General features: G+C 41.3%; 1 protein-coding gene and 1 long non-coding RNA gene across 2 annotated transcripts; one reads left to right on the forward strand and one right to left on the reverse strand.

The window, feature by feature from the left end:
• Positions 1-2,494: 2,494 nt before the first annotated feature.
• LOC140582821 (pantothenate kinase 3-like) lies at positions 2,495-9,522 on the reverse strand. The gene is made up of 9 exons (XM_072707227.1): positions 9,263-9,522; positions 7,263-7,352; positions 6,674-7,026; positions 6,297-6,541; positions 6,039-6,215; positions 5,605-5,728; positions 3,755-3,880; positions 3,228-3,357; positions 2,495-3,147 (listed from the first exon to the last, which is right to left on the reverse strand). The coding sequence occupies exons 1-8, from the start codon at positions 9,384-9,386 to the stop codon at positions 3,307-3,309; spliced, it is 1,290 nt and encodes a 429-aa protein (XP_072563328.1). The 5' UTR covers positions 9,387-9,522; the 3' UTR covers positions 2,495-3,147; positions 3,228-3,306.
• Positions 9,523-11,201: 1,679 nt separating this feature from the next.
• On the forward strand, positions 11,202-14,396 carry LOC140582956 (uncharacterized). The gene is made up of 5 exons (XR_011985760.1): positions 11,202-11,304; positions 11,398-11,590; positions 11,737-12,301; positions 12,426-12,579; positions 12,820-14,396. It is a non-coding gene; the product is annotated as an uncharacterized lncRNA (long non-coding RNA).
• Positions 14,397-17,875: the final 3,479 nt, after the last annotated feature.

Below are 17,875 nucleotides of genomic sequence, written 5' to 3' on the forward strand. Positions count from 1 at the left end.
CCCGGCGAGTATTTGGGACAGCCAGCAAGAACATGACAGACTCTGAAAAGACTTTGGTGGCTGATTATCTCAGTCATTCTGCTGCGACGGCTAAAAATGTGGTGGCAGCCAGTAAGCTGCTGAGCAAGCTGGCAGGTGACTTAAGGTAAGCATGATTTATGTTTGCTGTCGGACTTTCAACACACACAATCAAAGCCCTCATAACTGAACACTAATCTTAAACTGTTTGTATTTCAGTGCCTCCTCTGCAGAAGAGGGAACCATCCGTGCTACCCGTGGCGCTGTGCGGAGTGCTGCCCCCGGATCAAATCAAGGGACCGACGTCCAGGCAGCATATGACCGGCTTCTGCAGACTCATCCGGTGACCGTGTGTATTGCACAGCCTTGTATGCAAGGACAACATAAGCCCCTAGTGATTGTGACGTTGTCTACGTATAAGCCCGTATAAAGGATAGACATGTTTAATGAGGAAACTAACTGCGCAAAGTTAGATAATGTATGAATTTGTGTGACATAATGGAAAAATATGATCTTCCACATTAAACTAGAGATTGTGAAGCCAAGTGAGTCCAGCTCTAATAGGGTACGTTAAATGTACATTTAGGGCAACTCAGTAATTCCAATTAGCTTCAGCATGTCTTGTGGGGGGAAACCGGAGTACCTGGAGGAAACTCCATGACAACATGGGGAGGACATGCAAATTCCGCACCGGGTCCCAGAGGTATGAGGCAACAGTGCTAACCACTGCACCAACATGCCATCCCAGGAGATACTTAATAGTTATTTAATTAATGCAACAAGTTTGAAAAGCATTCAGAATTGCAAGAATATTTTTATTTTAGTTACAACTAGTAAGTAAAGAGTCTAACATCATACAAAAAAGAAATAAAAAATATCTAACAGGAAAAAGTGATGTATGATTTGATTAATTAATACAGTATTAATTAGTTATTAAAGAAGATCTACTAACAACATTTATCTCTGCATGAAACATAAAATATAAAGCACCACTGAGTAGCAAAGTGTCCGTATAGAATAAAACATGCTGGTGTCTGACGGTTTTGTTTTTTGACATTGGTATTACTAGTCAATAATTCTTTTCAGTGGTGTTGGATGAAGTGATGCTGTATAATAAAAGTCTAAATAAATGACACTGACTGTGACTCACTGAGGAACAGATTTGGATCTGCATAATGCTTCGATTCCTTTGTAAGCAGGACATGGATTCTCAGATCACAGATAGTGTCACTTGCGAACAGATTCGTCTACCAAACGCCTCCTTATCTGCCCTCAGTGCCCTCACAGCTGTCCATCTGAGTTCCCAGTAAAAACCAGAGTTGCCATCAAGCTGCGTGTTGCGACTCCTCTATATAATATCCAGGGTGCCCTTAGAGATAAAGCACCTCCTTCTAGAAATACTGGCAACACCAACACAACCCTCCACAACCTTCAGGATCTTATCGCGAAAGATCTCCCACATAACGTGAGGTTCAGCAGCCACACCAAAGTCTGTAATTTCCTCAGACAAGCTGCATGCAAACTCATTAGAAGCAGCCTAATCTCAGAGTCTGGCCAGTTCCAGCCTCATTCTCCTAGTACGTGGTACTGTAGCCTACTGGACCTAAGCTGAACCCTCTCAGTAGCAACAAGTTTGTCCTCAGAATTCATCAACTGGCTACTTAAGTAGACCCTGCAGTTCTGTAGGAACCTCTAGTGTCTGCCCACAAGGATGTGATCAATCTCCTTCACTGCACCACCAGTATAGGGGTACCCAGTCTGACGATGCAGCTGAGGGTGCTGGAACCAGGATCCAGAGACCTGCAAACCCTGACGTTTTGCAAAGTCAAACAACATCCTTTCTTGTTGTTCCACATATAAATAATGTGACATTTGGTGGCAAAGCATCATGCTACAGGGCCCCTATATTATGGAATGGTTTACCGGCCTATGTTCGGGATACTGAATCAGGCTCAGTCTTCACATCTGAACTGGATACCTATTACTTCAACTTAGCCTATCCACAACTTAACATATTACACACTGAAACTATGGCTGCTGGTACTGCCATACATGCCATTTTTATCCACTATGCTTGTCAACACCTCGGCACCACTCCAGTCCCAATCTGCATGACCCTGTTGGCTCTCCAGCAGTTTTGACTTTCAGTTTAGGCCTTGCTTGATTTTAAAATAGTATTTCATGTAGTTTCCATGTAACAGGACGATCATGGTACTGATTTAAACAGAAATTTTCATTACATTTATTCACAACACAGTGCAATTATTTCCATGCTGTAATTTCTATAATAGAAAAAAAACATAGATTCAGAAACAAATAATTCAAATTACTACTATGTGTAAATGCATGTGCTTTTAGCTTTTTGCATACCATGGAATTTACTATTGACACTAAACATTTAGAAAAGTGGTAAAACACACTCTCATAAATATTTTTAAAGGTTTTTATTATGAAATAACTTCTTGGGTCTGTTTCTCTTTTTCTCCATTACCTACATTCCTCCTTGGATTGCCACCTTATCATGGGGGAGGGGTTTGCGTGCCTCAGTGACCCTGGGGGCTATGTTGTCGGGGGCAATAGCCCCTGGTAGGGTCTCCCAAGGCAAAAAGGACCCAGGGGAGGGGCCAGACAAAGAGCAATCCAAAAAAACCCTTATGACGATAGAATTCTATCAAGGTCTCGTTTCCCTTGCCCAGACTAGGGTCACCGGGGCCCCACCCTGGAGCCCGGCATGGGGGAGGGGCCCGTTTGCCAGCGCCTGGTAGCCAGGCGTGGGAGGAGTTTGGTGAGGTCACACCGGCGGGGATGAGGATTAGCACCTCTAAGTCCGAGACCACGTCACGCCACGTCGAAAGGAGCCAGTTGAGGTGGTTTGGACATCTGGTGCGGATGCCTCCTGGGCAGCTACCCGGAGAGGTTTTCCGTGCATGTCCTACAGGCCCCGGGGCAGACCCAGGACATGCTGGAGGAATTATATCTCTCGGTTGGCCTGGGAACGCCTTAGCATCCCCCCCCCGAAGAGCTGGTAGAGGTAGCTGGGGAGAGGGAGGTCTGGGTATCTCTCCTGAAGCTGCTACCACCGTGACCCGAACTCCGGATAAGCGGAAGTTAATGGATGGATGGATGGACCTACGTTAGAAAGAAAAGCTTAGAAGACAAAAATAAAAACAGAATACACAGTAACTGAATTAGACACTAGAATACACTACCTGGCCACATGGCAAAGATGGAGTTGCATAGGTACAGGAGGGCGGTAGAATATCACTCTGGTCATTTATACTTCTGGGCTTAGGAGGATTTTAACAGCTCCAGAAGTGACCCAACAGCTCCAAAGTAGCCCTGTAAAAAAATAAAAACCATTATACACATTATAAACAGTATACATTCATTATGTGGTGCTCCAAGCAAATAACTGCTTAATGAGGAAAAAAAACATGAACAACGAAATGAAAAACTGTGCATCAACAAAATGGCTGATTCTTTAGCAGCATATACAAAAAGTTCATAAGCTAGCGGCCATTAACATTAATTAGCTATTACCAAAGGTGGAAATTTCAGATCCAGAAAGTATAAATCCAGACCATGATTTTGTTTCAACCAACCAGCTGAGTACTCTGTGACATTGACTCTTCATACACAACAGGTCTGGATTTTTACTTTCTGGACCTGAAATTTCCACCTCTGGCTATTACAAAACATTAAGGGAGGCTTGAGGTTAAAATGACTCATACAGTACCTCATGCTGAAGAAACAGTGCTTTCAATCGTCCAGCAGACCAGTACTCCATAGAGTAGGCCAGCAGCTTCATGGACAGCATGTTACCCCTCAGGAAGTTGCCCACGAACACCACTCTCTCGATGTTCTTCAGAGAATAAAGAAAGCAGCTAGCAAGCAGTTTTAAACAAATTCCCCATTTTAAAACAAAAATATACTTCTTGCCCCAGTGGTCACTGAACAGCATGAAGGAAAGGCCTTTACTACTACTGGAATTTGGGTTTTGCATCATGGGAGACATTACAGAGAAACTGCCTTATGAGACTTGCTAGACACAAAAACACAGTAAGAAGTTTTTAATATCTTAACAAAACAGAGAGCAGGGCTGTTTAGTAGGGATAAGCCAGAAGTCTTTGTTCTGGAGGTATGGTTTTGCTCTACATAGTGGGAAATTTCTTTAGTAATGCGGTTCATCCCACTCTGTATCACGTATGTGAATCATATGTGAACAGAGTACACAGGCATGGTGTGTGTAATAGGGTGCGGTGAAAAAATCAAAATTTCCAATCGCAATTTCCAATAGTGCGGAAAAGTTGTGACTGGACCTCGTTATGAAACGTGCCAAATAACTTTGAAATAGGTTAATATTTTCAGGTTCCGCAACGCGATTGAAGTTTTCACCTGTCACCTCAATGGGCAGTATACATTATCCATTATCTATACTCATCGATGTTGTGTTTGTGCACCTTCACAACATGATAATCACTACAAAATACCAGTTTGTGGGTATTAGGGTGGGGTGAAAAAAATCTAAATTTCCAATAGCAATTTCCAATAGTGCAGAAAAGTTGTGACTGGACCTCGTTATGAAACGTGCCAAATAACTTTGAAATAAGTTAATATTTTCAGGTTCCGCAACGCGATTGAAGTTTTCACCTGTCACCTCAATGGGCAGTATACATTATCCATTATCTATACTCATCGATGTTGTGTTTGTGCACCTTCACAACATGATAATCACTACAAAATACCAGTTTGTGGGTATTAGGGTGGGGTGAAAAAAATCTAAATTTCCAATAGCAATTTCCAATAGTGCAGAAAAGTTGCCACTGGACCTCGTTATTAAACGTGCAAAAATTCTTTGAAATTTTGAAGGTTAATATTTTCAGGTGATAATCACTACAAAATACCAACGTTCAGGTAACGCAGATTTTTACTGGGTATCAGCCATACACATACATAACGTCGCTCTGCGGCTCTACGTGCATTACGATTAATCACCTGTCATGCACAGATCCATGCTACATATCATCCATATCATAACGCAATGTAAAATTGTTCCTCAGTGCCACCAAAATGAAAAGTATTAAGCATGACAGTCAAAATGGTTAGATACACTATATTACCAAAAATATTGGGACACCCAAATTCAATGATTTGGAGTGGCGTCCCAATATTTTTGGTAAGACCCAGATGGATAAAGCGGTATAAATATTGGATGGATGGATGGATGGTATAGATAATGGATAGTGTATATTGCCAGTATGTCAATGTAAGCATGCTCCACATTTCTGAATGAGTCGTTCCCCACTTATTCATTGTCACTGACTGATTGTTAGGTTCTTGTATTAAATTGTAACAATTTACATCGCGTTATGATATGGATGATACATAGCGTGGATCTGCGCATTGATGTGACAGGTGAAAACTTCGATCGCGTTGCAGAGCCTGAAAATATTAACCTATTTCAAAGATATTTTGCACGTTTAATAACAAGGTCCAGTGACAACTTTTCCGCACTATAGGAAATTGCTATTGGAAATTTAGATTTTTTCACCCCACCCTAGTGTGTAAGCTGTGACAAAGGCTTACCTCATTCAAGGCACACATCCTGCTGATGGAGCCGATGTTATTCGTGACGGTAACTAATGCTGCCCTGGCCAGGTCTTCTTTGGACACTGAATCGCGCTGCTCTTTATAAATCATGTTTCCAAAACTGAAACAAAGAGTACACAGCAATAAATAAACCCTATTTTTTTCTTCTCTGACATGTCTTGGTTAATCCTGCAGCATCAGGTATCATGTAGGTTATTGCTAATACCTCTAGGTTTAAATATGACTGAGGGTTACTGAACGACAGCTGCTTTTCAGATTACTCAGCACCCAAAACCTCCAGGCATCCTTCCTTGCTCTTGTGACTTCTTACAGTATTACATTGCTTGAGCACAATTTTAAGCCTTGTATCAGGGCCGGCGTTGCAGGTCATTCTAGGCTGACTTACACTATATTATATGACCACATCCTACCTGGAGGCCACAATCCAGCCTGGGAGACCAAACCTCTCATAGTCGCCCCCATATATGTCCCGCACAAGTTTGTCTACTTGTGTGCTCTCCCCACGTGAGGCCAGCTCCAGTGCTTCCTCAAACGTGGAGCAACCCGTCAGCAGACAGCACAGCCCAAGGAAAGTCCCTCCACCGAGACTGAAAGCCAGACATTAATCAAACTGTTATATCAATGTTAGCTTTAGAAGATATAAAAATTATCATCGGAGCCTAGCTCACCTTGTTCCAGAGACACGTTTGAAATTATCTCTGGAATGGACTGTGAGAATGCTGACCCCAGACCCGATGTTGACAAGAAGGAATGGGTAAGGGTTCTCCAGTGGGTAAGGTTTGAGGAAGCACTGCTCTGGATGAGTTGGATTTTCCAAGTAGAAACACTCGGAGGGTCCACTGGAGTTCATGTACAGGGCCCCACGGATGACACAATCCAACTCATCCAGTTTCACGAGCTGTAGACCAGCAATCTGAAGGGGTTAGGGGGAAAACAAAACTGATAATAGGATTTGTGATTTCCTCTGGAAATTTCCCCTTTTCAAAGACAAAGTGAATCGCATTACATTGTAAAAATCTGAGTCAGAAACATCAGCTGAACTCACCGTTTGGAAATCAGCCTCAAACTTGTAGGCCCCACCACCCGTGGCACAGAGTGTTTTATGGAGCCTGGAGAACTGCTTGTCACGGGTCATTCGCAGAAAGGCAGGGAGGTCTTGGGTGGGGAAACGAATGAAATGCAGGTTCCCCATTCGGCCACACAGCTCCAGACCCTTCATTTCCAGGTGGACATCCCGGATGCCGGTAGAGCCATAAGCCACATTAGAGGTCAAACAGGAGCGGATGTTTTTAAGGTTTTCCGTTTCTTCCTGTTCCTCCTCTGTTGTGATGTCCTTTGGTTCGAAGTAGACTAGTTTTGCAAGGGTCCCACCAATGTCCATTCCGAACCAGGGAAAGGCTTTAGCAAGAAAAAAAGGGAAGTAATTACTTTCCTGTTTGATATTCATAAATCTGAAGATCAACAATTACTACCAGAATAACTAAAGACGATCAAAGAATTTATCCATCCATCCATTGGATAGCTTACTTATCTACTTATTGGTCTGGACCAGCATCTCTTACATTACATAAAAATGGGAAACCTGGGAAATAACATGAGAAAGGCCTTTGGATGGGAGTGGTGGGGACACTTACGTGGCTTGTTCAACCTTGGCAGCTCCGCTGTGTGTCCGGCAGGGCTGGGCGATGTGCAGGGTTTGGTCGGCTCCTCTGGTTCCCTGGGCACTGCCATTGTTAAGTGTAAGTGATATGTTACTAAACATATATTTAATCAAAACAAATTATTATTGTTTTAAGTGTTGATCTGTGGACATATTATTTATTACTCTTTCAAGGGTATAGGGCATACGTGTGTAAAAATGTGTTTTTTTTTATCTAATGCGAAATGTATATACAGTAGTACCTCAGTTCTCGAACTCACTAAAACTCGAATTTCTTGAAAGTCGAACAAACCAGTTTGACCTAGAACTTGATCTGAATATCAGAAGTCGAACCGTGAACGCTGACCTAATATAAATTGTACATGCCAGGAAATGAGTCATACTACAATGCAATTCTTACTTGAATGCCTTCTTCACAGATTGGACGATTAACCAAATAAAGCAGCGCGACATTACAGTAACTAACAATAAATAAACCACTAACTTACGTGTATTATTAGAGCATTCATGTCATTTATTTAAACTTTATTTTACCAGGTAAATTAACTGAAAACCAGTTCTCACAGCTTTACGTGATATTCGGGAGAAATAGCAGATTACGCATTGGAACTGCCTGAGATACAAACGTCATGCGTGTAACTAAACTCTTCAGCCAATAAGGGCAAAGGTGTGTCGTCACGGAGGCGGTTCCAGTTTGTGCAGCCGGGTGAGAGGTCGCAATGCATCTAACCGTAATGCATTGCGTCAGGATCAGAATGCGTTGCTTAAGCCAGCGCTGTAAGCCAGTCGAACGCACACAATGACCGGACTGGGGAAACAAACTGAAAAGCGAACTTAACACAGAGGACTAATGACAACAATCAGAAACAGCTGATCACATGGGGATCCCACACGAGGTTAACGAGGGGGCGTGGCACACGGAAGGAGCGGACGATCGGGGCATTTCCATTATTTCTTATGGGAAAAATTTGATCAGAAGGATTAAGTTCGAGAACCGAGGTACCACTGTATATTACACATATAGGCCCAATCCCAAACTATACCCTCGACACTCCGCCTTCATTTCGAGTCACACTCCCGCCGAGTCACCCTCACAACACGCCCTATACACTTAAACTGAAGGAAATTGTCACAAGAAAGATTTGAGACAGACTTGCCCTCGCAGCGCCTTTTTACAGTCTTCATTACCGGAAAGAGGAAATGCATTACGTAGTGATTTGACGAAATGGATCCATCAAGAAGCTGTATTGTATTTTCTTTAATGACATATCAGTTATTTTAAAAAAGCACAGTTTATCTAATGCGAGAAGACGACGGCTACGTCGTCTTATTGCACTGAGCAATTTTAAGTATGTACATGTGTCATATTGACGATTGTACAATTTCTACCATAGCTAACTTAGTTTACACGCATAAAACATTACGCATTACTTCTGTACCAAATACCAGATCCAGATATGTAGAGGAAAAAACAGGCAAATATGAAACATAAATTGTTATTGCTGGTGTGATGTTGATCGAGTTTGCGTACGAATGTTTCTAGTTTGAAAAGTACACAAAATCTCTCGTAATCGGATCACGATAAAATCTACCTGTACTGACCAGCTATAAATAACTGCTTTCCTAATTTTTTTCTGCAGCGATGAATTATAACATGTAACATAGACTTTCTATGTGTATTTCACTCAATCACTGTGCTGTTAGAATCCAATTATTAAATTATCGCGCTGTTCTGTTTCCTGTGCGCTAGGAATTATGGGATATGGAAGTGGTAGTGAAATCGCGCGAGCCACCATCGTTGCCGACTCGCTAAAGGAGGGCATAATCGACCACTCCCCCTTAGCCCTTGCTGCTTTGAGACACACTTCAACATGGCGACGGGTCTCGGGAATGCGCAAACGAAGGCGGAGTGGTGAGGCGGAGTGTGTAGGGACCGGTTTGGGATTGGGCCATAGACTATAAGTATCAAGGTACCTTCCTGTAGCTCCACCCTTTTACTGAGTCGCCGCACAAGGTACGCTGTACCGGCTGCCGCAAGCACCACTCCGGTTGCGCAGAGCAAATGGCGCGGCTGGAAATAGCGAAATAAACTGGCCATCGCTATCACTTGCTGCTTCCTCCAGGAACTACTAAAAGGAAATGAGAATCGTCTGCCCGGGTTCTAGAACATATGTTATGTTAACAACCTCACTGCAACGTAGACGGGAAAAATACGTCATCGGGGGTGGAGCTTATGGAAGGCCGTCATGGCCGAAGCGTCCTTTCGTCTAGAAGCAGATCGTTTCACGCCTGCAGACTGGCAATGTTAGGCAATGCACGCGAATGCGAACATAAAAAGACGGCAATAATTCACACGTTAATATTTCAGCCCGTCGACCTTACATCTTTACCTCGACAGACAACCATATAAAGCTCCGCGTACTGGCGGCATTTTGCAATGGGTCTTGATGTCAACAAAGTGATCCTTCAGGATAAAAGGACAATCTTCCGTGGTAGTTTAGAAGTTCTTTCATACCTTCCCACAATGAAGATAATTGACTGAGAACTGTGTGTTCACCTGGGCAGACCTGATGTGCTTAGTGAAGCTGCACTTATATCGTACCCTATATAACGTGCGTCGGGAGTGGATCTTTTATTTTATAGTGACCTATTCCACATTAATTTCCCTAAACTGACTGACAACCACCAATACATTGTACAGTGTATCCACCCATGATTTCCTTATATTGCTTACCCAGTGTTTAAGAATAAAGTGCAAATATACTCGTGCACAATATTTGTTCTTTGGCACCTTAGCATTCAACATTTTCTGAGCGATCATAATGTTAACATGGACTTGGTTACAAAACAAATATTAATCCTATTTCAGAATTCGAGAATAGGTTAACATACTGTGGTTTAAACGTGTTACACTCAAAGTTGGCATGATAGTTCCAGGTCGTAACTATTAAATTATCGTCGTAAAAGTTACCGTGCATTTAGCGTAATTACAGGATACGTCCACCATTTTCATCTGGTTTAGATTTCAGTAATAAAAACCAATACATAAAGACATAACCTTACTTCTGGAACCATGACCTCTAAAGCAAATGAGCTTTGACCTGTCCAGTTTATATATATATATATATATATATATATATATATATATATATACACACATACAGTGGTACCTCAGACCTCGAATTTAATCCGTTCAGAACCCCGGATCGAATCCTAAAAAGTTCGAGTTGTGATCGAATTTTCCCCATAAGAAATAATGGAAAACCAATTAATTGATAAGATAAATGCCTTTTGCAAGGCAGTGACTTCCAGAATATTCGGTTTGTTTTCCTCTTTTTGCATGGTTGAAGACACAGTTTGTCGAAGGAAATATAATGGCTATAAAATAAAAGCCATCACTGCATACCTCAGGTGAAATATCTTTTACCAGACATGATGCGTGATATATTCAAAGATGACACAGCTGTCCAAGTTGAAGTACCTCAGGTGACATTCTTGTTTCCTTAACATCTATCTCAGCCAACTGTTAAAGAGCTACAACTTAGTAGGTTTTTGCAATATTACCAAAATACAACAAAAAAAAACTGTTTAAACATACCGTGCATACCAACACCCCACAATTGAAGTCATCTGTGTGCTTCCACATCTGAGGACAGGAAATTGTCCAGCCATCTAAGGAGTTGTGCTAGCGAAAAATGTGTCTAAAAACACAAATCACAACTTACTCATGATTTCTGACCATACACATTATCATATGAAATATATATCTCTGTAAACACACAAGATATTACACCTGAGCATTTCCATCACTTCATCATCTATCGTGTTGTGTTGCTCATTTGTTACTTCACCTGTGTCCCATTAGTGGTTCGGCTCTTAGATCCCAGAACCAGTGCAAAAGATGCAATGCTGAAACAAAGCCTCCAAATCCTACACTGAAGTTGATTTTTCAGCAAGTGCAATCTCCATCTCCGCTTTTCAGAGGGGAGAAACTGCTTTCTGGAGTACCACTGCAAGTAAATACTGAGCACTGTTTCTTTGGTTTATCTTTGGATAATATGTACATTCTATTTCCTAATCAATCATCAATCATTTCTCAAACTTTGAAGGTTTCCCAAAGAAATCCACCTCAGGAAGCAGTGGGAGGTAGCCCTTAGGCGTGAAGGTTTTAGCGCCAATGATGCATCCAGGCTCTGCCATGAGCACTTTAGACAGGAGGATTTTGACAGGACAGGTCAGACTGTGAGAATCAGAGATGGAGCTCTTCCCTCTGTGTTCAGGTTTCCAACTCATCTCCAAAGGGTAGGTGTGTAGTTAGGCTATAAGGATTAGATAGTCAGTGAAAAGTAATTTTTTTTAAAGGAATCAGTCATGTATTCCATAGCATTAGGCTGTGACATATCTAACTCTGTTCATGTTTTTAAGCATTTTATTTTCTTTCAAATTAGCCCATGGCAACCAGGACCACACTGACTTCAGTGAGGGCACAGGAGAACCTGTCAGTAGACTGTTCTTTGCCTGTCCAAGAGACTGAAGCTCTGCCTGATCCTAGTGTTGTGAGTACTAAGGTCCTTTTCAAACCTCTTTTGACACAAAACCCTACCCCCTGTCATGCTTTTCAGATAAACTAATGCATACACATGCATACACATTGAAACATGCTGCTGTTAAATCAGATACACGCACGCATGCAGTGCTCACAGTGGAATTGCGGGGTGACGTGATTACAAATACAGACCAGCAGACAGCACGTTATACTAACTATGAATTGACTGATGTGATATAAACTTGACTCCTTGTGTCTACTTGGACCATTCCTACGCGCTGCCTACATCTCTTGAAAATCTAAGGACTAGACTCAATGAAATCTTATCTAGGGTGGAGAGCATGAAAAGAGAAACGCTAAGGATCGAGAACGGAGAGCAAAGAACAGAGTATGTGGTCTTCTGCAAAATTTGAGGGAGAAGAACCTCATTAATGAAGGGCTGAAAGAGAGGCTGGATTTATACTCAGGTAGAATAGAAATAAAATACAAATATGGAGAAAGTGGTATGTACTTAAGGGTAAAATTCTAAAAGCCATCCTAATTATTATTTCAAAGGGAGTTTCTAATTTGTGTGTGCTAACTGAATTTTAGCTCTTCCAGTGCATCTCCTGTCCAAACAGAGCCATGAGTATACAAAAGATCAGAAAGAGTTTGCCCTCAGTCTCCACCTACATGGTCCCAAAGCCTACAATTATCTCAGAGAGTCTCTCCATCTTAATTTCCCACATCCACATACATTGCAAAGGTATTCATCCATTCTTTCTAAGCTTTTATTTTTATCCCTTAATCATGACATGTAAAAGCTGGTGTAATTAATCAATACCATAAATAAGTAATAAGGCATTATAAATAGAAGCCTTTTAAGTAAATCCTCATCATGTGATCAAATTGTTGCTTATGGTTATCGCCCACAGTGATTATTAATTGATTGAAAAAATCCTGAATTGGGCATTTGGATTAAACTGGATTTTTTCATTATACCAAGTTCTTTTAGATGCCAACCCTGGACTCAACATGATGAAGATCCGGCTAAATATAGACGCGTGAGTCTTCTATTGGATGCCATGACCATCAAAAAACATGTCCAATATGATCCACATACCTAGAAAATGTCTGGCTTTGTGGATATGGGGGATGGAGTGAATGAAACGGATGTGGCCACACAGGCTCTTGTTTTTATGGTGGTTGGCCTATAAGGCCATTGGAAGGCTCCAACTGCATACTACCTGATCAACTCCCTGTTGCCAGAGACACAGAAGGTGCTACTTGTTCATGCATTGGAGGAACTGCATGAGTATGGGATGACAGTGGCGTCTGTTACAATGGATGGACATGCCTCCAATGTCAGCATGTGTAACCAGCTTGGATGCCGGCTGAAGGTCAACCCTGGTGAACCGTTAAAAACTTTTTTTGCACATCCAGTGACTGGTGCAAAGGTGTTTGTGACGATGGATCCTTGCCACATCTTGAACTTGGCACGAAATATGTTGCAGGTCTACAGCCCAATAAGCAGCACCACTGGCCAGATCAACTGGACATACATAGTTAATCTGAATGATGTCCAAGCAAAAGAAGGGCTGCATGCTGCCAACAAAATCACAGACAAGCATGTGAATTTTGATTCACAGAAAATGAAGGTGTCCGTGGCTGCACAAACACTGAGTCGCTCTGTGACAGTAGCTCAGCGCACATTGAGGGACCTCGGCTATTCACAGTTTCAACACTGTGAAGCAGCAGCCGAATTCATTGAGGTAATGTTACATGCAAAGTTTAATAACCATGAAGCAAATAGTGAAAAACATTGATGCTATATTTTAGTAATTAGCTAATGATACATGGAAACATGTTATTTATGCTAATGATTCAGATTCCTCCTGTTATAATACATATATTTGCTTTTAGATGATTGACAGGCTTTGACATCATGAACAGTTGCAATCCCCATGCCAAAGGTTTCAAAACTCCACTGAGCTGTTTGAATTGAGCAGAGAGAGTAGAGTTTTTGTTGTGAGGCAGGAACTACTTGATGAGTTTGGTGATGAAAGATGGCACACCCCTTCATTGATCAAAGAGGTTTTAGGAAATAGTGAAGCTTTTCTTTTCATGAGGAGTTCATAAGTTCATGACATCAAGTTCATATGATGTTATTTCAAGGCTGGGAGAAATGGATTTTTATTTTTTTTTGACCAAAATATTCAAAGAATATTGTAGAAATGGCTATTGATGCTTTCATTTATGTTCATACAGTACCAGTCAAAAGTTTAGGCATGCAACTCGTGTTTATTTTTTATTTTTTTTTATTTAACTTTAACTATAACAAAGTATGTTTCAAAACAGCCAACAATTGCTCAACACATATGGGAACTCTTTCAGGACTACTGGAAGGAATTCCTTTTCTTTAGATTTGTGTACACTTATTTTGTTTACTTCATAACCCCATTTGTGTTATGTTGTAGTTTTAGTCATAAAAAGAGCTCCATAAAGCATAATTATCTAAACTTTTGACTCGTATTACATTACTAATCCTACTCTGTTTTCTTTTCCTGCATGCTGCATCATAAGTTCATATGATGCTCTGTTCTCTGTTCCTAATGTTGTTGCAGTCTGCTGTTTTTTTGTTTTGTTTTGTTAGTTTTTCCAGTTCTTGGAGGTGTCATAATAGCAGTGTGGCATCATCACACCTACAGTATGCCATATGTATAGCATTACCTCCCTTGACTTAAACTCCACACACCTGGAGATATACCCCAACATCCTATTGGCCTTTTCTATTGCTTCCCCGCACTGGCGAGAATGAGACATGGAAGCATCAACATACATACCAAGGTCTTTCTCATAATCAGCTATCTTTATTTCAGTAGGTCCCATAAAATACCTGTACTTTATATTTCTGCTCCCTACATGGAGTACCTTACATTTATCTATGTTAAATTTCATCTGCCAGGTATTGGCCCAGTCACTAATTAAATCAAGATCTCGCTGTAGCTGCTGAGTCGCTAGTTCAGTATCTGCTACACCACCCACCTTGGTGTCATCTGCAAATATCACTGTCAGGGTCAGCCCCCCACTGTGGTCTTTCCGTGCCCCTTCCCCGTTTGACCAGCAGGTGGTGCTGGTCATTCCGTCCTTCACGTCAGTCCTTGTTCTCCCCTGTCTCCTGTCTGGTCTCGTGGCTCAATGTATTAAGCATGTGCTGTCTGTTTGCCCCTTGGTCCTGAGTTCCCTCTTGTCTTATGTTTGAATCCCACCTCCTGTGTTTGTATTTTGCTCCCTAGTGTTTCATTTGAGTTTCTTTAGTTCTTGAGTCTGATTTTGTAGTTGGTTTTGGTTTTGTTCCTTGTGCCCCTGCTTGTGTCTTTACCTGTTTAATTCCCTAGTGTTGGCTTCTGTTTCCTTGATTAATTCTTAGTTTCCCTGTTTTTGTTCCTTTGAGTTTATTAGTTTCACCTGTGCCTTGTTTTCCTGGTCTGTGTTAATTAGTCTCACCTGTCCTGTGTTAGTCTTATTACCCAGTTTTGGTTTCTGTATTTAAGTCCCTGCTTCTGTTCTGTTCTCTAGTGGTTCATTGTCTATGTCTAGGTTGTTTGTGATTGCGTGTTAGTTGATTTGTATTTCTTGTTTCATGGTTAGTTTCAGAGATTCCCAGTATTACTTGTGTATTTTGGTTTTGTTATTTAGTTTTGTTACTTAATCCCTTTTTAGTTTTCGACCCCTCGTGGTCCTTTTGTTTTGTTAGCCCTTCCTTGTGTTTTTCTTTATTCAGTTAAATAAACCCTGATTTGTTCTCTGAGCCGCAAGTGGGTCGTCCACCCTTCTTCTGTGCCTGCGATGCCTCGTTCCCGTGCCCGAGATGCCCACAACCGTGACAATCACCAGTTTACTGTATATATTGGTGTCTATATCATTTATGTAAATTAGGAACAATAGTCGTCCTAAAATTGAACCCTGCGGCACCCCACTATGAACACAGGCCCACTGTGACATTGGGCCTCTTATAACTACTCGCTGCGTCCTATCTGTTAACCAGTTATCAATCCAGGTCGCTACAGTTCCTAAAATACCTGTCGCTTTGAGTTTAAGTAAGAGCCTCTTGTGGGGGACAACATAAATCAGTGGGCTTAATAGCATAAAGAATAAACAGGCTAAGCATCCACGTTTTAAATTCCTCATTTTTTTCTGTTGATGCTGCTGCTGCGTCTCTATAAAATAAATTTTCACTGACAGCATTACGTGAAATTAAAAAAATCCTATTAGACCTACTTTGAATGAATTTTTTGATTACCAATATTTACTTTATTTAGGAATAAACTGGTGACCTGCAACCTCTCCACGTGTCAGCTGTGAATCTCTTCACCTGGTGGAGACGGTGTACTCCAACACAGCCCTGCATCAGGCCACGCAGGCAAATCATACATCAAATTAAAGTAAAGCATTTGTAGTCCACAAAGAGCCCAGACACATGCTTATAGCCCCAGTAGTTTTAGAGTAACCCTTCAAAATATTAGGAGCATTATACACTGGGCCACTACCAATCTGATGCATGGCACACTGACCTGTAATAGATTGGAAATACACCAACGCACATTACATACTCAAACACACACCCCGTCTGCTCAAGGAATCATGCTTTTATTTTACAGTTTGCAAAGGAATTAGCAAGATAACCATAGCAAAATCACAGAGGTCAAAGCAATGCAATCAGTGAAAATAGCCTAATTGATCAGGCCTGATCTGCAGCAGCATCACAGACAATATAAAATGTACTCAGGCAAATAAAGCTGAAAACCTACAGTATTTGTGGAGCATAAAAACATGATGACTAATGGGACCATTTAAGGAAGCCTCAAGAATTACCAGTGTGACCCACAGGACAATCGTTAACATTAACATCTGGGATGAGGGGACACATACCTGGGATGGGCTTGCCAGCCTAGGGCGATTATTTCATTGATGGCTGTTTTGCACTTCTCTGCGATGCACATGCAGGGCTATCCATCCCCCAACAGTCTGGGAACACAACAATTAGGCTGAGATCACGTAAACAGCAGGTCACGTAATAAAGCAGAATGAGTCAAATAAATGTATTAAGAACTACTGAGCTTTTTATTTTCTGGTGAAAAATACCTAGAACTACTAAGGCAGCGCAGATTTCCACAGAGCCATCAGCTCAGACTTTGAAACAGACAGACAGACAGACTGTGAGGGAGAGTAACCACTGAGACAAAAGACAGAATGAGCATGTTATCAACCATGGAGCATGACTTCACTCAGCTTATGACATTTGGAGTGTGTGGAGTTTAAGTCAAGGGAGGTGATGTTACATTTATATAATTCCTTGGTAAGACCCCACCTAGAATATTGTGTGCAGGTTTGATCACCATACCTTAAGAAGGACATTGCTGCCTTAGAAAAGGTGCAACGGAGGGCTACGAGAATGATTCCTGGTCTTAGTGGAATGTCTTATGAGGAGAGGTTAGCTGAGCTGAATCTGTTTAGCTTTGAGCAAAGGAAACTAAGGGGACATAATCCAGGTCTATAAGATTTTAACGGGTCTGGATGCTGTTCAGCCAAATGGCTATTTCAATATTAGTTTAAAAACTAGAACTCGTGGCCATAAGTGGAAATTAGCTGGAGAACATTTTAAAACAAATTTGAGGAAGCACTTATTTACACAGCGTGTAGTTAGAGTATGGAATAGTCTTCCTGCTAGTCTAGCGGAAGCTAAAAGCCTGGGTTCCTTTAAATCAGAGCTAGATAAGATTTTAACAACTCTGAGCTATTAGTTAAGTTCTCCTCAAACGAGCTTGATGGGCCGAATGGCCACCTCTCGTTTGTAAATTTCTTATGTTCTTATGACTTTTGTGTACAAACATACATTGGAGACTGATGTGTAAATATGTTTTCACTCTATTCGTTTCATTCTATTAGCAACTTTTCATTTAATTTTCACTCTATTTTTTATAAATAAAACAGACTTGTGTTTCCATATATTTTGTGAATATGTGTCTTTCATATTTGCAGGTCAGTCAGTGTGTGGGATA

This window comes from Paramormyrops kingsleyae, chromosome 25 (genome assembly GCF_048594095.1).
Source record: "Paramormyrops kingsleyae isolate MSU_618 chromosome 25, PKINGS_0.4, whole genome shotgun sequence".
NCBI lineage: Eukaryota > Metazoa > Chordata > Actinopteri > Osteoglossiformes > Mormyridae > Paramormyrops > Paramormyrops kingsleyae.